The sequence below is a fragment of the Molossus molossus genome, unplaced genomic scaffold, assembly GCF_014108415.1.
Source record: "Molossus molossus isolate mMolMol1 unplaced genomic scaffold, mMolMol1.p scaffold_m16_p_11, whole genome shotgun sequence".
Classification (NCBI taxonomy): domain Eukaryota; kingdom Metazoa; phylum Chordata; class Mammalia; order Chiroptera; family Molossidae; genus Molossus; species Molossus molossus.
The window spans coordinates 87,258,668-87,285,160 of record NW_023425346.1 but is presented as its reverse complement, the minus strand read 5'-3'; the positions used below and the strand labels follow the sequence as shown (position 1 = coordinate 87,285,160).

Here is a 26,493-nt window from a genome sequence, read left to right as displayed (position 1 = left end):
CGAGTGAAAGAGATAAATAGAGTAACATCAATTTGCTGTTCCACTTACGTATGCACTCATTGGTTGGCTCTGGCATGTACCCTGACCTGGGATCCAGGCCACAACCTTGGTGTATTAGGATGATGCTCTAACTAACTGAGCCACCCAGACAGGAAAGTGTCAATTTTCTTATGTCTTATTTTGCCTAATAATTGTTAAAATACATTTTGTTTTACCAACTTAAAAAAAGAGTTCATGGGGTCAAAACGGCCAGGAATAAGGGTAAGGGTAGATCCTGTATATTACACCTGATTTTATAGGATGCACATTTAAAGTTCCAGCCATGTTGTAGTATGTTAGATATTGCTGATGTCATCATTTAATGCACCTGCCTACATTCTCTAATGAAAATGCTCCCTTGCTACTACACATACAATTGTGTTTTTTCTTTAATACTTGTTTTGAGTACATCTCAAACATTTTCAGTTATACAAGTGAAATGTCCTTTGCATGGGTCTTTGAAAACTTTAAGCTAAAGTGTTACTCAGAATTAGGAAGTGCGTTATTATAGCTTGCATTTTGGTATATTCTTGGTTCCATTTTTACTCCTCAATGTTTATCATCTCCTATTACTTTCAACTTGTAATTTATACTCTTCTGTCATATATTATTTATCCTTGTACATTGATTTGAATATTTCCTGGAAAAAATAAGAATATAAATAAATAAAATTAAGAGTGGAAATTAAGCCTGGGCCAAGCATGACTTTGCTTCTTATTCATATTTTCTGTGTTTTATGTACTTATATCTTTTGTATGTTATATAATTATTTACATTAGACACCGAAGAAATCATGGCAGGCTTGCTATGTTGCTATCTTGATTTTGAGCATTTCTATACCTTAAAGGAACAAGTTACTATTGTGACCTTTCATTCATGCACAGCCTATATTTCTAGTCATTACAATGATTTTTGAATTCAGTATATTATAACTGACATTTCTACTTGAATATTTACTGTGCGTCATCATACGAGCCAAATTTTAAATACTACAGGTTTTTGTAAATGTAAAGGTAAGCCGATTTTGTATTTTCTGAAATGTTCAATTTTCTTACTTATTAAGAATTGATGTGTCATCCCCAAGTTATGAATTCTCGAATTTCCAACAGCAGAATTTGAGCTCTTTTACCTTGTCTGTTTGAATATGGGCACTGTGATTTAAAAAGCTTGGTATTCAAACTGAAAGTACTTCTGAGATTAAATAATGCTCAACATATACCAAATGTATTATAAAGAAAAATATGTCAAAGGGGAAATGAGAAACAACTTATTTCTAAAGCAAAAGAAATGCATCGTGAATAACATTTTTTAAAATGCCATCAGAAGGTACAAAGGCGATTTAGAAGCTACTGACATTACTGCGATGCTCTGACGACCTCTGGAGCAGGAGGAGCCACTGTTAAAGGGCTGTGTGACCTGCGTTCCCATCAAACTAAAACAGACCGAAGACGAAGGGCAAGGGCTTAAAAATGAGATGAGCGTGAAAGCACATGTGTACTCATCCCTCTTTGTCCACATGCATATTAGGACAAAAAATAAAATAAAATACTGTGAGCATAAGAAGAGAAAAAAGCCACTGGACAGTGTGAGGATTTTCTGTTTTTGTTTTTTCAAAATATTACTTTTTATCTTAATTTTAAGAAGAGGAAAGTGAAATAACGATCATTTGCAAAGATTGTCACAGGACACAGGGGCTGGAACCCCAGTGAGGAACATTGATATGTGGAGCAGCCATTGCACGAATCTTTTCTTTGATATAATATGATCAGCTTATTTAATTCCAACCTTGAATACATTAAGGGTTGATAACAGTTTTAAGATTCAGGAGAATCCTTCCTCCCGTGCTGTAGAACTCATGAATAAGAAATAGGTGTCAGTTCATGTCACCTAACTACAGATATATGCAGTGAAGGAAGCTTCGGTTAACTTCTGATTCAACATTATATATTTTGTGTCATCGGAATAAAGGCTACATTTTGTTCACACATGTAAGGCTTGTACTCAGTGAAGGAGACTTACACAGCAGAGATTTGCTAAGGAGGCGGAAAGAAAGAAATCATCATCATTAACATTAATATTAATATCAGAAAATAACCCGTACACAGTTTTTGTGAGTCTTTAATTTTGTCAGACTCAAACCTGCCTTCATACACCTGACCATGCAATCAAAATGATGGGCACAAGTAGATATGGTAAATAATATTTGGAGTTAAATATTCAGTGAGAACATTTGTTCGTTCCTGCAGTTAAAACGTATTTGCTTTAAGAAGAAAGACGGACTACCAAAAAACTCACAGTGCAAACAAATGTATATTTAAAAGTAAGAAATGCTGATTATTTTGGCAAGATGTTTTTAACTCATTAGAGAATTTAGTCATCCAGTGTTGGATGAATGAAAATTAAAAAGAAGTTATAGTTGAATGGTGACCCAGTCTCTAGGGAAAAAAATATTTTCGTATACACACACACATATATATATGCTATTTTCATCTATTTTGTTTTCTCTCGCCACCTTATCTTGTAATGTTAGTAAACCATCTGAAGAAAGCTTCAACAGGTGCTCAGACTGCCTCAGTTCCCATTCAGTACGGCTACGCGAAGACCAGGCCCAACAGACCCTGCTGCAGAACACAGTGGATGAAAAGTTATGAGGAACCATTTATTCAAGTTCAGACACTGCAGGGTGTATATCTTTCTACAGAGAGAGGAGCCGTGGGGAGCAATTCATCTATGAAACATCTCTAACCTCAATAGATATGCAAGAATATAAAAGTAAGTCTACTTTGGAAAAAAAAAATGTAAGTCCTGGCCGGTTTGGCTCAGCGGTTAGAGCGTTGGCCTGCGGTCCAGAAAGACCCGGGTTCGGTTTCCGCTGAGGGCACGTACCTCGGTTGCAGTTTGTCCCCGGCCCTGGTTGGTCGTGCGGGTGGCAGCCACTCGATGTGTCCCTTCACGTCGATGTTTCCCTCTCTCTCTCCCTCCCACTCTATCTGAACAAAAATGGAAAAATGTCCTCGGGTGGGGATAAAAAAAAATTCAAGAATAAATTCTAAGTGAAACTATGAGACAGAAGACGAGATAACACGACATTAGTTAACTACTCTGGGCTACCTGGTTATTTGAAGAGGTCAGCAGAAACGGGAGGTTGGGCTGCGGCAGAAGGACAACACAGACAGAGAACTGGAGCAGAAACACGAATGCTTTATGACATAGAACAAATTATTCACAAAGGCCGGTGTGGGATTACCCGATAGAAAGACGAAGCGAAGCATGTGCCTGAGGCACCAGCAAGGCGGCTGCATCCAACTGGGAGGAGGATACATGTTAGAGAGAGAGGATGTTTTAAATAACTGTATATTCCAAATTTCAAGTTAGTAGAATAGCATCTAAGGTGGGGCTCATGGAAAAAAGGAAATTTTGATGGACTTTCATACACTCAATCTTTTATTGTTTGTTTTATCTTTAAATTTTTTAATTATAACGGGGGGGGGGGGTGTGCTTTTTTGCATGTGCTAAAGGCCTTAAAAACTCACAAGCTGACCCTGATAATGAAAAGAAAACAGGGGAAAAATGTGGCCATCAGAAATTGAGGTTAGGCAGGCAGGCTTCTTAGAAGGGGATAGTCTTCAACACAAATTTGGGGAAAAATAGGTGAGTTATTGGAGAACAGTCCAGAGAGAATTTAATTCTGAGGAGTAGCATGGAAAAAACAAGTAGGGATAAATAAGATACCAGTGAGGGTCAGAAATAAAAAAATAACAAAACTGCACATATCACTAGATAAGAACTATGATTGACAATTTCCTAGTCAGGAAAACCAGGCTGAAGTGACTTTTGATAAGAAAGAAAAAAAATAGGGTTTGGGTTTGGCAAAACAAAATTGGAACAGCTAAAATATTTTTTTTTTATCCTCACCCGAGGACATTTTTCCATTTTTTGTTCAGATAGAGTGGGAGGGAGAGAGAGGACGAGAGAGAGAGAGAGAAACATCAATGTGAAAGAGACACATCGAGTGGCTGCCACCCACATGACCCAACCAGGGCCGGGGACAAACTGCAACCGAGGTACGTGCCCTTAGCGGGAACCGAACCCAGGTCTCTCTGGACCACAGGTCGATGCTCTAACCGCTGAGCCAAACCAGTCAGGGCAGCCAAAATAATTTTTAAAAGAAAAAGAAAAACTGAAGGAATCATACTACCTATTTTAAGACTTACTGTGGAGCTGCTGTGTGGTTATCGGTGGAGGATAAAGGCACAGACCAGTGGAATAGACTAGAGAACACAGAAACAGCCTCGTGCCAGGATAGTCAACTGATTTTTAATTTGTCTCATTGAATTGACTTTGTGCTTTCACAAAACTCAGAGTTTCTTTGTTTTTGCTTGTGAATTTGTTATCAAACAATGTTGGGATAATTTGAAATTTACAAGCAAAAAAATTTCAACCTAAACTTTATACAAATCTAATAAAGTATGTGCAGTCAGAATATATAATGAGCCCTGGCCGGTTTGGCTCAGTGGTCAGAGCGTCGACCTATAGACCGGGGAGTCCCGGGTTCAGTTCCCGCTAAGAGCACGTACCTTGGTTGCAGTTTGTCCCGAGGAGCACGTACCTTGGTTGCAGTTTGTCCCTGGCCTCGGTTGGGGTCATGTGGGTGGCAACCAGTCGATGTGTCTCTCTCACATTGATGTTTTTCTCTCTCTCTTCCTCCCTCTCTTCCTCCTACTCTATCTGAAGATGAATGCAAAAAATGTCCTTGGGTGAGGATAAAAATATATAAATAATGAACTTTCAACAGAAATTCAACAAGAAAACAAACAATCAAATTATAAAATTGGCCAGAACATGGACAGATATTTTACTAAAGAAGATATATAGGTGGCAAATAAGTACATGAAAAGATGTTGAACCTATTAGCTATTAGGGGAAGGTAAATTAAAACCATGATGAGATACCACTATACACCTATTAGAATGGCCAAGATAATATAAAACACTAATAGTACCAAATTATGAGGGAGAGGAGGAGAAATTGGATTTCTCATGTACAGATGTTCTTCAAAGATCAAATGGATAAACTGTGGTATATCCATTCAATGGACTATTAAACAGCAATAAAAAGGAATAAACTACTGATACACAAAATATTGAATAAACTTCAAGGGTATTTTGCTGAATAAAAATAAGTCAATCTAAGATTGTCACATACTGTATGATTCAATTGATTTAAAAACTGAGTTGATAATTATAGTATTGATCAGTGGTTGGCAAGGTTAGGAAAGAGTGTGATTATTAAGGGGTAATACAAGGAAGTTTCTTTATAGTAATGAAGCAGTCTATATCCTAATTATGATATCAGTTAGGTCAGTTACTCTAATTTACACATAATAAAATTTCATAGAACTACACACACACACACACACACACACACACACTTGCATGTAGAAATGGGTGAAATCTGACTAAGGTCTCTGTACCAGTATCAATTTCCTAGTTTTGATAGGGTGCAATGGTGAGATACTACCTTTGGGGGATCTAGGTGAAGACTACCATTTATCAACTTTTCAAATACTGTGAATATTAAACCAATTCAAAATAAAAAGGCATAAAAAAAGTAATAGGGTTATCTATAATTTACTGACCATAAAAACACACATAGCCTAAAATTACTCTGACAACCTATTTAGTAGTCCCTTCCCATACTGATGCTGGATTTGGACATGTGAGTTGTTTTGGTAATGGGACAATAGCAAGCAGAGGCATGAACAACATTTTGTACCTTGGGGCTTACTTATTCTTGCTGCTGGATCTTTTTTGTCATCATGTGGAGAAGCCCAGGAAAGCCTACTGAAGGATGAGAGACCATGGGTAGAGTGGCCCTAGCTGCCCCAGCTGCCCCAGCTGAAGCTTCAGACATTTGAGTGAGGTCATCTTGAAGGCAAGCGAGTCCAGAATAAAAGAATAGCCCAGCCAACACATGCACACCCATACACATGCACACACACACACACACACACACACAGAGGGAGAGGAGAGAGAGAGAAATGCTTAGAGGAAAAGGGAGTAGGGAGAGTATGAGGTTTGTGAGCATAGAGAAGAAAGGTATAAAATATTCATCTCATATGGTAGAAAGTTAATTGAGGAGGAAATACAGTTGGATTCAACTTATGAGCTGAGGTTATAAATACAATGTGAGATCAGTCAATATGATTCTGCCACCTATTTTTTTTCTAGACATGCTTAACTTACCAGGTGCCGGCATAGAGTAGGTGGAAAATCTGGATTAACCCGAGTTGGGGTTTTGAAAGGAAAGAAATGTAGAGGAAAAGAGCAAGGAATTTGAAGCTGTGAGGGAAGGGCAGACCACTGTGATGGACCTTGGAATCCACTCTGGATAAGACGGGAAGAAGAGAAAGACTGTTTTCAAGGGCAGGGAAAAGACAGTGGAGACAAATGAATTACCAATACCACCCGAAGAAACAAACAAACAAAAATGTTGGAGTGCGTGGTAGTAGAGTATACAGGCTGGAGAGAGGGGAGATGCTACTCTCAGAGTAGAAAACCTAAAATGAAGATGTAAAAGTTCTTAGAGTAAAGGGTGAAGAAACTGAGAAGCCAAGGTGTTAGATGGATTTTCTGCTTGGATATTGATGTTGCACTCGGTGAAGACTGTGAGCCATGCACTAAAATGATTCAAAGTATGATGGGGATAACCAGGAATTTATATGACTACAGGAAGAGTGACTAATGGTAAAATTTCAAAGCTGTGCTTCTAAGAAGCTGTGGTTGGAGGACATTGGGAGGAAGGAAACGTCTAGAACTGGTGGTAAAAAACACAGAAAAAATGCAAATCATTCATTTCTATATTAATTATATAAATGTTCCAGTATGTTTCAAGGTTTGCTGGGGCACTGGGAACATGTAAGAGAAAAAAATCTCTAGGTCCAGTGGTAGGTAGAATTTGTCAGTAACCCCCCCAAAATTTAACTTTTCCATTTTGTATGTACAGATTACTATATAAGAGATGTGCATAAAACTCGAAAATAAATTTTATGTATGCACCTCACGAACAAGGGTCTGCATGCTTAGTATTCACTGCGAGTTGTAAATATTTTGGGAAGAATTAAGTGGAGGAAGTTGCAGGCTTCATTAGAAAAGGGACTCTATTTCCTCAAAGGATAGCTAGTCTAAGCAAGAAGGTAAAAGTATATTGAAGAGATTGAGGGTGTGGAATATTTAGCTGATGGCAGGCATTGAATTCTAATGCATACCTTGGAAAGGATATCAGAGGTGAGTGAGAGAACAATTCTGATTGGTGGATATACAGACAATATCTAGAATATGATGACTGGCTTTACCGTGGTGAGCCAAATAAACACAACAGCTGTTTACGGTATTAATACCAATGGCCTCTTACGGGATAAACAATCAGTCCCAGTTTGGGATTTGGGTTCTTAGGTAGAACATGAACATAGATAATAAGAGCCATGATAATTCAGATAACTAATAGTTAATTTATTATTGTATATATCATTGAAAGCCTCAAGTCTAAGATGTCATAGCCTGGTTAGAAATGAGTAGGAGGAAATGAGAGAAAGGAGTAGAGATGACTGCATAGATAACTAACATATATTTATTAGTAAATGTTATTTAAGAGATTTACAATTCATAATGAATATTTAGCATGTAGGTAGTGTCTCTGGGTGCAGACATATAATTTATTACTAGAGTTTTATATATACCTATACTATATTCATTTATGTATGTAAAATAGTAAAGTTACATTTATTCTTGGAGATACTGACAATAATATTTTCTAAAAAGTGCTTTTATAAACTTGTCAAAAATCTGGACAAAGATAAGAAAAAACTGTCAACTACCCACTTTCTTTTGCACTAGTTACAGCTTTCATATAAAGATGTTTTGTGTTTCTAGGCTAAACCACTTCACCTTTTAAAATGCATATTTAGATAATCACCATGAATTTCCAACAGCAACTTTAAATCTTAAATTATGGGTAAGAAATTTTAGTTGGACATGTATTCAGACAATAACACATAAAATAACTATAATTAACTTACTCTGCATCTTACAGAATAATTTTTAAATGTCTGCATTACTTAGTTTAAGTAAGAAAAAACAATTTTCAGATCCCTCCAAATCTGTCTGTATGCTTAGAAAACATCACTTAGGTGTGCATTTTACTACCCAGTGGTAGAAAAGTTAAACATAAACAGGGTGGGATAAAACACACTTTAGTATGATTATTTCTAATTCTAACTACCGACTAGCATTTTAGATCGTCTGTGGCTTATGTATGTTATTCTCAATTTCATCATATTTTTTCTTACTATAAAACAACAACAACAACAACAAAAATTAACAAAACCCCAAACCAAGCTGAAATAGAAGTATCACAGGAAAGCTCACTCTTCATGTGAAAACTACATTATGCTATCTTAACTGAGTGGTTTGGATGCTTAATAAAATTTGTGTTTTATGTAATATAAAATGAATAGATATTCAGTGGCTGACTAGGTACATTTTGGTAAATACTGAAGACATGAATAATCAATTTCTAAGTAAAAAAGCAATTTTTAGTAAATAATTAAAGAAATTCTAGGCCAAACCAGAAGGCATGACTTTTCTAGAAGGTGAAATCCTGCCAGTATTGTCCCCTGCAGGCTAGTCTAGGTTGCAAGGCAGCCAGAGGCCAGGCCTGTGGATCAATCATTCCACATTCCTTGGCTGAAAACAGTCTGTTTCATTTTCTACCCAGGGCACGTTAACAAGTTCTGCTCTTATTGGTACATGTTAGGATTTTGCACAAACTCATGTCAAACAGTATAAAGTAATATATAAAATTTCTATGAAAATTTTATTTCCTATTGGTTTACTAAACAGAACCAAGTCACCTTTATTATCTAAGTAGGAAATATTTTGTATCTAACAACACAATTTTATACGAAAGTAGTTTAATTCCACTTAAAACTTTATTGTTTGCTATTTTTATATCAACTAGTTTACATCTTTTATTTTGATTTGATGCATTTGGACATTCAATTAATTTAAATAATGAATCAAATTTCAGAGTTTTCTTTGTATGAAATCTATTTCAGTAATTCCAAAACAATGTTTCAGGGGCATGATAATAGATTTTGCTGTTTCAAATAAATGGTTTAAAACAAGTTGGGTTTTGGGGTCATAGATAAAGCATAAATAAATAAATAAATAAAATATCCTTTTGATTAAATGTTATTTAACATACTTGAGATAGTCAAATATTTGTTACTCTAAAATTAGAGTTGAGTATTTAAACTCACTGTATTAATGCTGATATATGTGTATACAACACCATTTTAGTATACACACATGCACACACAAATATATGATTAAACCTTAAATATAAAAGTACATTATACATTTTACTCTTTTTACCTTATCAGTACTATTCCTATATATCATTTTAACATATATTAATGAAGAAACATATGAGAAACCCTTTTATTTATTTATTTATTTATTTTAATTTTTTTTTATTTTTTATCCTCACCCGAGGACATTTTTCCATTTTTTGTTCAGGTAGAGTGGGGGGGAGAGAGAGGAACAGAGAGAGAGAGAAACATCGATGTGAAAGGGACACATCGAGTGGCTGCCACCCGCACAACCGACCAGGGCCGGGGACAAACTGCAACCGAGGTACATGCCCTTAGCGGGAACCGAACCCGGGTCTCTCAGGACCGCAGGCTGACGCTCTAACCGCTGAGCCAAACCAGCCAGGGCGAGAAACCCTTTTAGCTGTTAGCAATAAGGTGGACTAAAGCACCTATTAACCAGATTCTTACGGGGGTGGGGGGGGGGGAAAAGGGGTATTGCAAGTGTTATCTGTTAAAGTGCTTGTTTAATTGGTGGTGATAGAGTAATAATATAACATGTTATATTAAGTCTTATCAGAATATCTTTGGCTCCATTAATACTGATCCAAACTATTTCTAATACACAGTTTAGCTATTTTGTGACATAACTGTATTTTATTTAATACAAGTTAGATACAATTACATACCTCATTTATATAAAAAAGAATGTGTAGGGCTGAATTTTAAGATCTTCATGACATGTGATTATGTTATTGATCAATCCATGCATCCTGACATACAAGAACGTTCACATCAAAGTTTTGCAGTGGACACTGTTGTTCAAAGCATTTTTCATGCATACACACAAAGCCATATTAGTTCAGAGCTTCCCAAATTTGTCATTACGGTATAACTTGCTAGGTAAATCTAAACTTAGCTTTAATATATGTTTTTCTCCCTAAAGTAGGCACTTCTAGAATAGTGTTTATAAATTATGCACTGTTTTGGGGGAAAGATGGTAGTGAAAAAAGATATATGCTATTTTCTTTTTATTCATTTTTGTGCTTATGTATTTATGGTCAATAATTCTTAGATGTAACCTAAATTCTATATTTTAAAGGGGAATTATTAACATGAATATAAATGAAAATCCAAGAAGATGTAAAAATTGATTTATTATTCTTAGAACAGGATAAATTGATCACAAGAGGTCAATTTCAGTATTACCATTTCTTTTAATGTAACATAATTATGTTTCAAGAACTGCTTCAGCAGTGCATTAATACATACCTTGGGTGCCTTTTCAAGTATAAGAAGGCAAAATGGGGGGGTCTATACAAGACGAGTATTAATCTACCAATAATCTATGCCCCTGAGTCTTCATGTTTCTTACATTATATTTTAAAACCATAATATTGTACAATATGTTCTTCATCTCTAAAATATCCAGATTTGCAAATAAATCAAAGAACATGAAATGTTATTATTAATGAAAAACTTCATAGTATAAATACTAAACTTCATTTTTATAATTTATTTGCTGCTATCTTATTATTACTAATTTTTAATAAAGAAATAAATTTCTTTCATTTTTGAGTCCACCTTGGTGCATTATTTGCCCAAAAGAAATGTATAGTACATATTATTAAGAGATGATAACTCTGCATAAGGGAATCTTAATATTTCAATTTTTTCCCCAAATTTTAACTGTTTCCATTATCGATAGCCTTCTGTTTACTTCATCTCAGCCCAGGGTTTATAATTGGAAAAGGAATCATTAAATTACAAAGAGAGCAATGCTGTTGGGCAGGATGGAACGTACAAGTCTCTTCAAAGGAGATTACATGTTAGATGAATAATATAAATCATTCCTAATTCTACAGCCGGTTCTGTAATTCCAGTTGATGAGTCTGGTTGAAAAAGCCTTTATAAACTTTACATTAGTGCTCCAGTATAAAGAGAATAAACCTTTTGCTTTTCAGGTATCTCAAAATGTAACAAGTGGTTTGTTTTCTCTTTCTCACAACTCACAATACATCAGCAATTCCCGTTGACTTTATCTTCCAAATCTATCCAGAATATAAACAAACTCTTATTTCCGTTACAGTTCCCATTATGCCTCAAGCCTTTGCTTTCTGCCTTGATTGTTGCAATAGCTTCCCAGCTGGTCTTCCTGCCTTTACCCTTACACCCCACCCCTTTTCTGCCACAGTCAACCCTCAGTGCAAGTGACCAGAGTCAGTCCGTCAAAATGTATAACATATTATGTGACTCTACTGTTCAAACCCTCCAGTGGTTTCCCTTCTCTTTGAGAATTAAGGTCAAAGTCATTCACGTGTGCTATGAGGCTCTGCTATGCGGACACACCCATGTAGGGAACTGCGTTACCTCTACCATTCATTCATCTGCTCTTCCACTCGTCACACTGGCCTCCTGGCTGTTTCTAAGTCACATCAACCCTGCTACCACCATGAGGAAGTTCACACCCAGAAGGGCTCAGTATATTCTTCTCCTAGACATCTTCCTGGCTTGTTGCCACACCTATTTGAGGTTATCCAAATGTCAACATTCTACTGAGAATTTCTCTGACCATCCTGTTTAAAATGGCAATTTTTTCCAGTGCTCACCATTCCTTCCTACCTTCCACATTTATTTTTCTCTACAAAACTTATCACCCCTAATTACTGTACATATAATTATTATTTTTTTTCATTTGGATTGTTTTCTGACTCCCGGTGGAATGCTATCTAATCATGTGCAGGAGTTTCTTTTTGTTTTATGTTTTTTCTTTCTATTCTGTTCACTGTTACAGCTTAATGACTAAAACAATGCACCTAACAGAGTAAGTACTAAATGCGTATTTACTGGATCTATAGATAACTTTAAAAAACTTGTTAGGGCAACTCCATGGAAAATAGTATTTGCATTCTATCAACTTGACTGCAATCTGATTCTTATCAGTAAATACAGTCAATGCTACTATAAAACCAAGTTCTCAGTGCTTTTTATTGTTTAAATGAAATAAGTATTATTGAATCAGATTTCCACTAACGGAGACAGTAACATATTATAGTTGCACATTTTCTTATAATTTACAGCTACTTTCATAGGCCTTAACTTGCATATAAGCCAGTTATTCAACTTACAGGCATTATTACTGGCAAGTCGGAATTCATAGCTGCAGCAGCATTGCAGGCAAACAGCAAGAAAGAGAAAGAGAAAAGAACAAAAACCTACATGGAGGCGCATAGCCATTTCTTACCAGCACAGAACGTCTGTTAGTTCCCTATCCAAATAATTTTGAGAATACTGCAGGGCTTGTCTTCAGTGCCTTATTAACACATCATGAGGGGAAAACATCATCTAAAAACTATTTACCAGGTGCCTATATTGGACTGGGCAGGCTGAAGTGGTATAACAAATAGACTAAAAATATAATGCATCAAATCAAATAAAACGTGTTTGCTCATTGCGAAGGAACGCAGAGAATGCCGAAGGCTAGCTGGAGGTAGGGAATGGGGGCAGGTGTGGCTGTACTGTAGCAGGCTCATGATCACTGTGTCGCTTTCCGTCACCGACTTCTAACAGTACCCTGGTCACTGCCATTGCCATTCCATCCCACCACGAGGGGAAACACTAGAAATGGCGTATGTCACTTCAAGTAATATTCTACTGTAGAGGATGTAGTGACCTCGCCACACTTAACTGAAAGGAAGGCTGAGAAATACCGTTTAGACAAACAGCCAGGTGCCCCATTCACAGGGAAGAAGGAGAGAGTGGATTCTGGCAAACAGCTAACAGTATCTGCCCACAATTTGGCCTTTTGCTCACTAAATATCTGTGCCCTCCTTCCTTCCACTTGCAGAGTAGTCCCTGACTTCTCTGTCCCCCCAAAAGAAGACAACACGAAGTCCCACTCATTCACTGCATGGATTTCCCAGTCCATGATCTCTGCATGACACACAATCTGCTCCACCAGGTTCGGAAGTGCCATGTGTTCTGATGACCAACAAAATAGAAGCCAAATGCTCTGCCTCTTCCACCTGCAAGCACAGTGTAAAACGGCGAGGCAAAGACACAATAACTGCAAAACGAACTCCAACGCGGTGCGTAGCAAAGTGGAACACACCTGAGTGTCACTAGTCCAAATAGAGAGAGAATCCCACCAGGCATCGCGAGGAACGTTGCCACGGCATTGAGCAAAACTACCTGACTGGACCGTGCCTCTCCCCCCAAGAGGAGATCCTTTGTCCAGGGTTCTCTGTGGTCTCTAGATTTATTCCACGGCCAAGGTGTCCCCTTGTCCATAATCTTCCATGGCCACATCTGATGCGAGAGCTGTGGTCTGCACCTTCACTGTGGACCATCAAGCACTAGAAGTTCACTTCCTTTGGTTGCAAGTTGAGGGCCCTGAGGTCGGCTGACGACTTGAAGAGTCACGGGGATATTAAGGATAGGTTCATGGTCTTTGTCAGTATACTTCTCTCAGAAACTTCTTTGGTTTCTGATATATTTGTTTACAGTCAATGCAATACAGCAGAAATCACAGATGGCTTTTCTAAACAAAGATTTTAAACCTGCTTCATTTTTCTCTCTCAACTTAACCTTGAGGTCATCTGAAAAAATACATTTGGATATTAAGGCAACAGATTCACCTCCCACTGTTGTGGCGCCCAGAAGCCGTTGAACTGTGCAAACCTCTCTTTTTCCTTCCATCCTTGCTACAACCTACTCAGTTCTGGTCTGTGTAGTATCTTGTTAAAAGCAGTGGGGTCAGCTACATTCAGGAACCCTGGCTCCAGTCTCTCCTCTCAAGCTACAAAGCAGGCACGTGATCTGCCTTCCAAATATCAGAGTAACAGTGTAGTGAAGCCACTCAGCTCAATATCCAGCTTCCTTGGAAGAAAAACAGCCAGAACAGCCTACCAGATACTATAAATTGCAGATGCAGTACATACACTCTGACGACTTCGAAACTACACATTTTTAAATTACTTGTGATCTCACTGAGGGCAGTAATGGAGTCTTGAAATTTTCTAATGTCTATACGATAGCCAGACACTGGTAATTCATTTCATGAATACTTATTGATAGTCTTATGATTTAAAGAAACACTAATTCTTTTTATAGCTGACTGAGATATTTTCTAATTTTCCTACCCTATTTTCATCACTTTATAGATTCATGTAGAATAAGACAACAGTTAGAGTTTGAGTGAGGGTGGGAACAAGGGAAACCTTTTCTTCTATGTACGTGTTGATTTTTGTTCGTTTGTTTATGCAACCAAACTGCCATTTGCCAACCACTCTTTGCTTAGGATACAATAGTGTGTGTGTGTATGTGTGTGTGTGTGTATTTTTTTCTTTTGTACATGCCCCTAGCAGGAACCAAACCCAGGACTCTCTAGTGCACTGAGCCAAATTGGCCAGGGCGCATGTATGTTTTAAGACTGATTTTTAAAAATATATATCTGAAAATTGCCTGGCTGGTGTGGCTCAGTGGTTGAGCATCGACCCATGCACCAAGAGGTCGCCAGTTCGATTCCTGGTCAGGGCACATGCCCAGGTTGTGGACCTGATCCCCAGTGGGGGGCATGCAGGAGGTGGCCAACAGATGTTCTCTCTCATCGATGTTTCCATCTCTCTCTTTCCTTCTCCTTTCCTCTCTTTCTAAAATTAATAAAGAAAAATTATTTTAAAAATATATCTTAAAATTAAGGTATAAATCAATTATAACAAATCAAAACACACACACTTCCACTTTATATAAATGATCATTCAGAAGAGCATCGAAGTACTACTGTTGATTATTCGCCAAAGCCTTATAGAGTGTTGATGCAGCCAGACTAAAAGTGCCACAGATATTGCTCTCATTAGCATTTGGCAAAAATGGCTCTTGATCTGGATTTTGTGCGGTAATTATAATTACCAATTATCTAACTTTCTAGCAAAGAGCTAATTAGATGGTCCTGATGATAATGTCAGTTGCAGGGCTAGGGCCAGGGGCTCTAAGGAGAGGGACGAGTGTAAGAGAAAACAATATATTCTAAACTCTTCCTACTTTGGTGAACAACAGAGTCTATCAATATAATATTTCTTACCAAGAACTATGTGGCATCAGGATAAGAGTGTATGACCCTGCCCAGAACAGAACAGCTTCTACTACCAAAATCCTACCAAGGCAAAGAACTTCTCCCCTCAAGTCACTAAGCTGGTTCCAATAACCTTTGCAATTTTAAAATCAGACACTAGCTTTAGACATATCTACACAGCACTGATTCATGACTAATCATAAATTACAGTGCAGTGCTTTTATTTTAACTCTGAAAGATATATCAATAGTCATTATATAAACAATCAAGTTCTCCATTATTTGTCAAAATTTGTCGACTCCTTCAGTTTCAAAATTAGTATAAGTTTTTGGTTTTTGATGATGAAAGTGAGCTCTTGACATTGATGGGAATTTTGAAATGTAAAGCATTTTTAGCATCAATCAGGAGAAATGTAATCTGTTATATCAATATTTACTGGGTATCAGTTGGAAGACAGTGTTTGAATATCAGAGTCATGGAGAAAACCTGCCAAGTCAAAGTGTTTGAAATCATTCTGAGAAGGGCTGAGTCTATTGGGAATCCATGTTTAACCACAGTTTGGTTCAAACACTATGATTGAATAAGACATTTGAAGATATGTTTTAGAATGGGCCACAATCTTCTATTAGACTTCTCATCCAAGCCAAAGGCAATAAAAATTAAAATTAGATGTAAGTATTAAATTTTCAGCTATATAAAATGATTAAGTCCTAGAGATATATACTGCACAACATAGTATCAATAGTTACCAATACTGTATTGCAGACTTAAAAATGTGCTAAGAGGCTAGATAAAAAGGGCAGGAGGGAATTTTTGGAGGTGATGGACATATTTATGGCATGGATTGGTAGTGATTTCATGAGTGTATACTTAATTCTGACCTCATTGAGTTGTCTACATTAAATATTTACAGCTTTTTGTATGTCAATCTTACCTCTATAAAGTGGTTTTTATAAAATTCTAGTCATCTAGTATAAGAAATATTTATAAAATCTGGTCACATACTTAGAAACATAAAGTTAATAATTACATATGATTGATTATTCCAGGTTACCAGATGGTACTCACTTAAAAATTAAAAACATAACTCAAATTATCACAATTTTAAGTCTAAAATTAATTATTCATAGCTGTATTTTCTCATACAGCATATTCCAGCATTATTTATCTGTATCTTTGTAACTGAGGTGGATTATGCTATCCGTCCATTAATTAATGCCCTGTACCTGTCAAAGTCTAGTCAGGATACATGATTTTAACAGGAAGGATTGAAATACATGGGATTGTAAACTATATGAAGTTGTTAACGAGGTAACTAAAAGGAGGCAAAGGAACATTAAGGTATCATGGAAAAAGCAACTGCAAAAGGAGCTACAACCTGTAGGACTGAGTGCACAGAGGAAATGGGGCAGAGTCACTGAACGGAGAACCTGGAAAGGGTACCTGCAGAGCGGAAACTTGGCCCTCTGGGTGTGGGCACTTACTTTCCTGCTGCTGGGGGTGCTCCCACTCAGGAGGGGCCATGCGGAGCTGGAAACATGGAGCTCTGAAAAGAGGGCACCTATTTGCTGGGGCTGATGTCTTTGATGATGACATGATGCACCTGTTTGTGCAAGTGCTAGAAAAACTGCCAACTGGATTCAGCTTCTGTGATGAGAATGCCCTGCGGTTGCCGAGGTGAAGTGTTGCTAGAGTGATGCTCACTGGACTGAACATCCAGAAGAAGCCCATAGAAAGGAGACAGACAGAAGCAAGTCCCCTCTTCCCCCTCCAGCCTTGCAACCTTCTACAAGTAACCCCTATTGCTAAGGCCTAACAGAAAGTCAGCTGGCAAAACAAAAATGTGCTTTGCAAATTTCTAATTCTCAGCATCATCAGAACAGATGCAGAAGGGTGATTTTGGTGCTGAGAAACAAATAGCATAATACCTGCCACATGGTATTAGGAGGCAATCCACTTGCATAGGACAGAGCACACACTTTCAATGAACATTCCCTGAAAATCTGCTGACTTTTTGCAAGCACTTTACTTACCCCTTTCCCCAAACATGTTACCCATGATTCAAGGAAGAATGGAGAAAGTTTGTTCGAGGTTTTACAAATAACCTCGAAGCAACAGAGTTCACCTTTAAAATCAGTTTATTTTTCTCTTACAAAATAAATTACAATGGCCCAGTGATAATTGTTTACCTAAATTTTTAGCAGTCCTTATGACTTATATTTAGAATCTGGGCATTGTTCAATAATTAAAGTGATCAGAAGTCTGACTGATGATTTATCATAGCTTACTTAGCTAGCTGAAACAATCATGATATTGGAGAGTAGCTCTTTATATCCTACTTGTATACAAAACAGGAAGTAATAATCCTCCAAATATACATAAATCACATGTATTTTGACACTGTAAACATAATAGAGTTGTCTGTCTTGAATTAAAAGCAAAATAAAAAAAAACTTCTATAATCATCTGATATTGTATAGGATTTTGCACACAATAAATTGCATTCATTCTTATAATTTATGAATTGCCAAGAAGCATTTAATTTGGGAAAATATTATATTAAAGTTAAGCATGAAGCAAGTCATTATTTCTGTCACATTTATGTCTATTAAATTGTTAGTTTGGTAATACAGAGATAATAATCCTGTGAAAAGGAGAACTAACAACCTGTCTTTAAAATAAGCATTTGTTTCTATCTTGCTTAAAACAAACAGCTTTCCAATGAGGCAATTCTAATCTTATTACATAGGCTTGATCTCCATACCTACATTTGGAAAAGATTCATTATATCAGCAAAGACTAATGGAGTTAGAAATGGGTATCACAGAGATTTTAAGTAGCGTTCTATAATTTTATTAGCTAACAGTTTTTTTTAATGCTTCCCATTGGTAGCATTGAGGGAAAAACAACAGCATTATCAATATATATTTATCAACACAGAAGATTAATAGTGTTTAAACTTCTTACCTATTAACATCCCAGATTTTACTGGTGGTATCCAAGGAAGAAGAAGCCACAAAGTCACCACAGGAATGCCACGTGCAGGACCACACTGCGTGTTTGTGTCCTTCAAAGGTCAAAATGCAATCGCCTGTAGACAGGTCCCATAATTTAACTGTAGTGTCGCCACTTGATGTAGCCAACTTGTTGCCACTATTTGCAAAAATATGAAAAAGCAATTTGTTAAAAAATCAATTTACAATTTATTTTTTATGGATAATTATATTCTGTGAGTAATGTGTGTATCTATTTTAATTTTACTTATAATGGCATATCTAAATGCCTAACTCTTATTGTCTTAAGTCTACACAATTAGCTGCTTACTTGTATTTATTAATTCAAGTTGATAAAACTCCCGTTGCATACCTTCTAGATTAATTCTTCTATATTCTTCCAGATTAATTCATTAAATTAATATATTTTTTTAGTAGCTTCAAGTTCAGGGCTATGTGTTAGGCTCTGGGGAAAATGTAGCCTCAGAATGATGAAAGTTTAGACATAGGCTAACACAGTTTCAAAAACATAATACAAAATAGTAGGTCAGCATTGCTTATATTTGTATTAATTAAATGCTCCAGGAGTACCGTTTGGATGATGAAGGAGGAAGTGAACCAGGAATGAGGAGACGTCTGAGCTAGATCTTCAGAGATGAAAGATTAGAAGTGCTGGGTAGTTGAGGATGAGTCGTTGAATTTTCCATTTATATCATTAGTAGATGTTTTCAAAAAGCTGTAACTTTCAAGTGGTGGACACACCAACTTGAAAAATGGGTTTCAATAGCATAAGCAGAAACATCTAGGGTTTTTTGTTTGTTTTGTTTTTTTCGTAGAGTATCGACTGCGAGATTTCTATCCCATCATTTCCACATTGTGCTGCATTGCATTGTCGTTCTAAGAGTTCTCTTTGTGACATCTCTCTCACCGAATGCAACAAAACGCTTATTTGCTCTCCTTCCTTGTGTTTTGATGAAGAACTGTGTTTCCCTTTTCCTACAGTATCAAGTCTTACGACTGACCAATGGAAGTGCTAACTAAATGTTTCTAGAATAAATATTTGCATGAATAAATGAAGGAAGTTAGGCTAAGACTGAAGAAGAAAATATGCCCAGTATTTTTAAGAAACAAAACGGCAATATCAAGAAAGTATTTTGCTTGCTTTTCGGGGGTGAGGACTGGGGTGCTTATTTTTTGTGCTGAGATAATTAAATATTTATGTGCAGAAGAGAAACAGCCACTGGAGAGGGAGCGCTTAATGAAGCTGTTGCAGGAAGACGTGAATTACAGAGTGAAGATGTTCTCATTAAAGTTATAAAAGGATATCTATTTTATTTTTTAAATTAGCAGAAAAATAAAAAATTGCTGTATTACAGTCCTTTACTAATAGAAATTAAAAACTGCCTTGCTTTGCAGCTGTTTTTTATTTGTACATACAGGGTGGGGCAAAAGTAGGTTTACAGTTGTTTGTATGGAAAATAATACAATCATTAATAAATAGTAATACAAGAATAAAGCAGGTTTGACTGACAGGCAAGTGCCTTCCGTATGTCACCCCAACTCTACTGCACATGTGTCTGTCTCCCCTCTGTCCCGCCATCTGTGGGGAATGGGCCGCGGGTCCACGGTGAGCATGAAGTTGCAGCTTCCTGGTGAAGCAGCCCAGACGACATGCCTTTAATGCCTGGCCTCCCTTTCGCTCCTTTGCTGTTATTAATAACTAGCTACTTACAATCATTGCCCCTCTTCTCACACAGTGCCTTGTTTTCACTCAGAACAGGACCTGGGCCTCTTTCTCACATCAGCAGAGACAAGAGCTCTCCATTTCCAGCCCCCTTGTCTGTGTCTGGCCCTACGTCTCCGTGGTCCAATGAGACAGAAAAGTGAAGAGGACTACTTTTCATAGACTTGTGAACTTGGAACGATATTTTCCAAATAATTATTCTCTATACTCTGTCTGGAACGTGCAATTAAAAAAATGTTTTCCTTGTGTGTTTGGGAAGGAATATTCAATCTTAGGCTCAGATTTTTCCCCGTAATTCACGTCTGCTAAAGCGGCACTACCTGAAAGCTAATGGACTTAGCAGGATATCTCTGTGGCTCCAGAACAAGCGTGTTTCTGTTTCTGGTACAAAATAAGAGGTTTTTATAATCGGCAGTACTAGAATGACAATTGGTAAAACTATCTTGGTAAAAGCAAATTCATGTATTACAGAATTCTAGAATCTCTAAGGCTGGTAGGACCCTTGAGTTCCTCTAAGCTAATCATACAGCCATCATTTTCATTATTTCTATGGATATACTATCATTTCATCACCCATTTCTCTATTTAAAACTTCTAGCAACAGAAAATCCAGTTCATCTGGTTTTGAGTAGCTCTGTTAGAAAGTCTTCCTTTTGTTGAGCTTATTTTCTTCTCCTCGTTCAAGTTAGTTATAATCCTCGGCATCATTCAGAGTTCAAATTATCCCTCTGTTGTTCAGTAGCCTTTAGAGTAGAGAAGGAACATCATCATGTTCTAGAAATGACAACTGATTCATCTCCCTTATTGCCCAAATATTCTTCTCCTTGCTACTCTCACTTAGGAGGTCACAAGGTCGAAGAACATGTATATCCACTCAACTTTGACTCATAACTGGTCTATTTTTTATTCAACAGGGCATATATTCCCATTACTATACTCCAATTGTGCATCTTATCTCTTTAAACCTTGGTAATAAATATAAGATCATATGTACTTCCACATACTAAAATACGAGATTCACTTTGCTTAATTTCCATTCTTTGCCGCATTACTCTCTCTTATTCTTTCACTAATGACTTCTTGTGTATCGTTTTCAAATTGTCATCTTCCTTTCCACAGCAGACCTATTTTTTCTAATGACCAGCTTCACAGTTAGGTTGAAGTTCTCTTGATAAGATCAGTTTGTTTCAGGACACACAAAGCTGTTTCTAACATTCTGAGCTCGACTGCATTTCTACCCCGGAACCCAACTGAAGTTTATGAAGCCACTTTTTAGAAATTCAAACTCTTTTTGTTTAAAGCATGTGTACAGCCAGCTCTTTACCCTTCCTGTTCCTCCATCCCTGCAAGTGTAGATAAGAGGAAAAGGTAATGGTGACAACGCACGTAGCCCCGAGTCTTCTCAATTCCTGTCATCGATTTCGTAACATGTTTAGCTGGTCTGTCTGAGCATGCAAGCCGCTCCACCATAAAGGAAGTGGAGTGGAGAGGGAAACACCAATCTCAACAGACTCTCATCACACTTCTGATAAACTTTAGAAAACCAGCACAGATTTCACCAGAATTTGCCAAGTCTTCATAGACTAGATAGCCTTTACCAGGCCATACCACTCACCAGGGAATGAATAGAAGCCAGGGTAGGCATTTCTTTATGTTCTAACAATGTGAATTCTATACCTCAAGCTTTATAAGTAAAACGAAATTGGATCTTTTATGTGTACTAATTTAGTACTCAATAACTCTTCATTGTTCTGGAAATAAGGTAAACTAGAGTATTAGCAGAATTAGAACTTGGGTTCTAGTAATATCATTGCCAGTTAAAAGCTTTTGGCTTCTGGAACTGTCTTTCTGAAGGTTAGTGTTCTCAGTTGTAAAAGGAAGACATGACACCTTTCTACTGTGACTCCTCGGTGTGGATCAAACTAAGGATGTTTGCCAGAACATAAACCATGAACCTGCTGTGGACATCAAGAAGTGAAGTCTGTGTATATTTATAATAATAATCTTTAGAGGATTTTCACGTGTATATTTAAATAAATAAATATTTTTTTAAATTACTCAGTCTCTTCAAAGAATGCTGCTAGATCAACTAGACATCCACATACCCAAAATGTACCTAGACACAGATCTTACACCCTTCACAAATATTAACTCAAAATGAATCATAGGCCTAAGAGATAACATAAAGAAGGAAACCTAGATGACCTTGGGTATGGTGATGCCTTTGTAGATACACCACCAGACATGATGCATGAAGAAACAATAGATAACCTATATGTCATTAAAATTAAACACTTCTGGCTCTGGTCAGTTTAGCTCAGCAGTTGAGCGTCAGCCTGTGGACCAGAGTCCCGGGTTTGGTTCCTGCTAGGGGCACGTACCACCAAAAAAAAAAAAAATTAAACACTTCTGTCCTGCCAAACACAATGTTGAGAGAAGACACAGAGTGGGAAAAACATTTTCAAAAGATATATCTGATAAAGGACCATCATCCAAAATAAACCAATAACTCTTAAAACTCAACAAGAAGACAACTTTATAATGATGTCAAATTAGCATATGAAAAGATCTTCCACATCCTATGTCATTAAGAAAATGCAAATGAGCACAACAGTGAGATACCACCACACATCTAATTAGAATGATCAAAAGCCAGACACTGGCAACAAATCCTGGCCAAGATGTGTGGAACAACAGGGACTCCTGCACCTTGATGGCAGAAATGCAAATGGCGCAGCCACCTTGGGGGGCAGTGTCGCAGATTCTTACAAAACTAAACATACCGTTACGATACAATCCAGCGATTGCACTCATTGGTATTCACTCCAGGGACCTGAAAACTTACCTTCACAGAAGAACCTGCACATGAATGTTTACAGCAGCCAAATCGTAGAACCACCAAGGTGGCTTTCAGTGGTGAATGGATAAATAAATTTAGGTACACAGACTGAAATATTATTCAATGTTAAAATAAATGATCTATCATGAAAAACACGGGAAATCTTAAATGTGAAATGCTAAGGGAAAGGAACCAGTCTGAAAGCTATATGTTGTATTATTCCGACTATATAATATTCTGTAGGGCAAACCTATGCAGACAATTTTGATCAGTGGGGGGTGGGGAGATATGAGTAGACACAGCAGAGTATGTTGAGTGTGTTTAAGGCAGTAAAAATACTTTATGATATGATAATGTTGGATATATGTCATTAAACTTTGTCCAAACTCATAGAATGTGCAAGAGTGAACCCGAGGTACACCTTGGGCTTTGGAGGATGATGATTTGTCATTGTAGGTTAATCCTTAGTAAAAAAAAATACACACACAACCCCGTTCTGGTAAATGATGTAGATAATAGCAGAGGGTATGCATATGTGTGGGCACAGGGTATACTGAAAATCTCTGTGCATCCCTCTTAACATTGTAAACTTAAAGCTGCTGGAAGAAATTAAGTCATTGGAATCTAGAAGAAATGCAAACAAATATTAACCAACTTATAAGTGTGAGGAATGACTTTCTGAGCTATATGTTCACAGAAAAAATATCGCACTGTCCTCCCCCAAAATATTAACACTACAAACTCCAAAGTTCAATATACTAAAACTTAGCCAAGGGAAAAAATAGACAAGTAAAACAAAATGTGACTAAAACTTCATAAAAAGTGAAACCTATTTGAATTATAAATGGTTGATTCAAAATGAAAATAATTCCACATGAAAAATTAATAAACAGATAATCAACAAAGGAGAAAATAGAACTTGTCTACACAAAAAATAATGGTCAAGGAAATAATTAAGGAAATACAAATAAAAATAAAACAATCTTTTCTGTCTGCCAAAATAACAAATGAAATTCATTTTAAATTATTATTCTTGATTAAAGTGTTGCATTTTTTGTGAAGATATTGAAAGTTGGAAAGAGAACAATGGAAATGTTTTTGATTACCTACTTCTGAGACTTCTCAGTTATACAATAGACTCCTTTCCAATAACTAATTATGCTTTGTGTAACTTCAATGCATTTACTCACTTCCTGTTGCAAATAAATAATTGAGGTCATTGAGAAATACAGTAAGATTACTGAAAGAAGAATATCATTTACTAATACAATCTTTCATATTTAATATGGTAGTTTTTGTATTTAAATTCACATTTCTGGCCCTGGCTGATGGCTCAGTTGATTGGAGCATTTTCCCATATACCAAAAGGTTGTGGGTTCGATTCCTAGTCAGGGCATACCTAGACTGCAGGTTTGCTCACCAGCTGGGGTGCCTATGGGAGGCAACTGGGGGGTGTTTCTCTCTCTCATCGATCTCTCTCTCATTCTCGCTCTCTCTCTCTCTCTCTCTCTCTCCCTTTCTCTCTAAAATCAATGAGAAATCCTATCTTCAGGTGAGGATAAAAACAAATCACTTTTCTGTATTTAGGGTTTCCTTCACACACCCGTGAAAACTTAAAAATGCTAGATTGGCTTAGAAATTTTTGAGAAAGTATCCCTCTCACTAAATTTTCCAATGTTTATAAAGCTTGAAACTACTGAAGTGGTTTGAAGGATGTCAATTTATGGCTAATGTTGGTAGGCAAACTTAAACTCAAATTATACTACTTTCAGGAAGATAATTACAAAGAAAATTACTTAATGATCTCAATGTTTTCATATTAGCATAATCTCATTTGTATATACTACCTGTCCCACTATAACATGGCTCCATGACAACTTCCTTTTTTCCAATAATAGTGTAGGGATATTTTAATATTTTTCATATTCAGAGAATATGAAATGCTTTACTACCATGAAGTTTTATTTTTGGGCATAGAGTCTAAATATTTCACAGATTCGAAGTTTTCCATGAAATTGTGTCTATGTCATTATTTTTCTCAAACTTTCAGATTTGGTGGAGTACTTTACATAAGTAGATGTTAAATGTTCCCCCCAAATTTAGGTTTTATGAGACAATATTTTGTTCTCAGGACTACTCTTTTCCCTACCCTGAAAAACACTTAGTGGAGAAAACATCTATTTCACTGCTCAAGGACATAATATAACCATAAATGCAAGTTTTCCTTGTTAGTTTAATATAATAACTACACATCTGAATAATTCTTCTGTGGTTTCCTCAGAGGGACAGAATGTGCAGAGTAAATAGTTTACATGGGAGGTTAGGTATCTTTGATATGATACGTCCTATACAGAGGTGATTTAAGCTGTTGCTTTATAGATGAAGTTAAAATGTTTTGTTTATTTTTAGAAGTAATTTTAATTGATATTTTGGATGCAAATGGTTTATCTTTGCATAGTGCAATGATTTGACTTTGTAATTAAACTGCAAAACTGTTTAAGAATTGAAAATATTGCTTGGAAAATTTATAATAAAAATACACTTAAGCCCTGGCCAGTTTGGCTCAGCGGTTGGAGCCTCGGCCTGTGGACCAAAGAGTCCTGGGTTCGGTTCCTGCTAGGGGTACATACCAAAAAAAAAAAAATACACTAAGGTATGGTCCTCTTTAAACTTCTTACAGTTCTTTTTTTTTCTTTTTAAAATATTTTTTCTTTATTGATTTTAGAGAGAGGAAGAGAGAGGTAGAAACATTGATGAGAGAGAACATCAATTGGTTGCCTCCTGCATGCCCCCCACTGGGGATCAGGCCCACAACCTGGGCATGTGCCTTGACCGGGAATTGAACCACTACCTCGTGGTGCATGGGTCTGAGCCACACAGGCCAGGCATAGAAATAGAGTATATATCATCATAGCTTATTCATATAAATAGTATTTCAATACTACAAAGTAGATTTAATTTTGTTCTGTATATTCAAGAATATATTTTCCCCTTGCGAGAGTGAGGAAAGAAAATATTTCCCTCCAAATCTGCTCACATAATCTAACCTAGTTCTAGTGTGTGTCCCACTGGAATCTGGGGATGAACTGGTCCTACCCTCAGCAATTCTCCCCTCGCCGGACTCTCAGCCATGGCCTTCCTTTAAATATGATTTGTTTAATTTTTAGCTTTTATTGTTTATAGATTATTTAAATTCGTCTTTAAATGTTTGTCTGAAATGAACTATTACCTTAATGTAGAATTCACGGCAAACCTTCTCTTTACATAATTTAGCAAAAATACCAATAACATTTATGGATACATATATGTATTCATACATTCATTATTTAATTTACATTTATTGTGAATATATGTTAACTGAGAACTGTAAGCAAAAAATTATAAAATACATACTATGCATAATATAAGCATTAAATATGTATATATTTGTCTAAA

At 36.7% G+C, this 26,493-nt stretch overlaps 1 protein-coding gene across 1 annotated transcript in view; it reads right to left on the bottom strand.

Annotated features, from left to right (window-relative positions):
- Nucleotides 1-26,493, bottom strand: part of SPAG16 (sperm associated antigen 16) — a 694,984-nt gene that overhangs the window by 337,860 nt on the left and 330,631 nt on the right. The window contains exon 12 of the mRNA XM_036254344.1: nt 18,450-18,635. Coding sequence (XP_036110237.1) covers nt 18,450-18,635 — 186 coding nt within the window. The remainder of the gene's footprint in view (nt 1-18,449; nt 18,636-26,493) is intronic.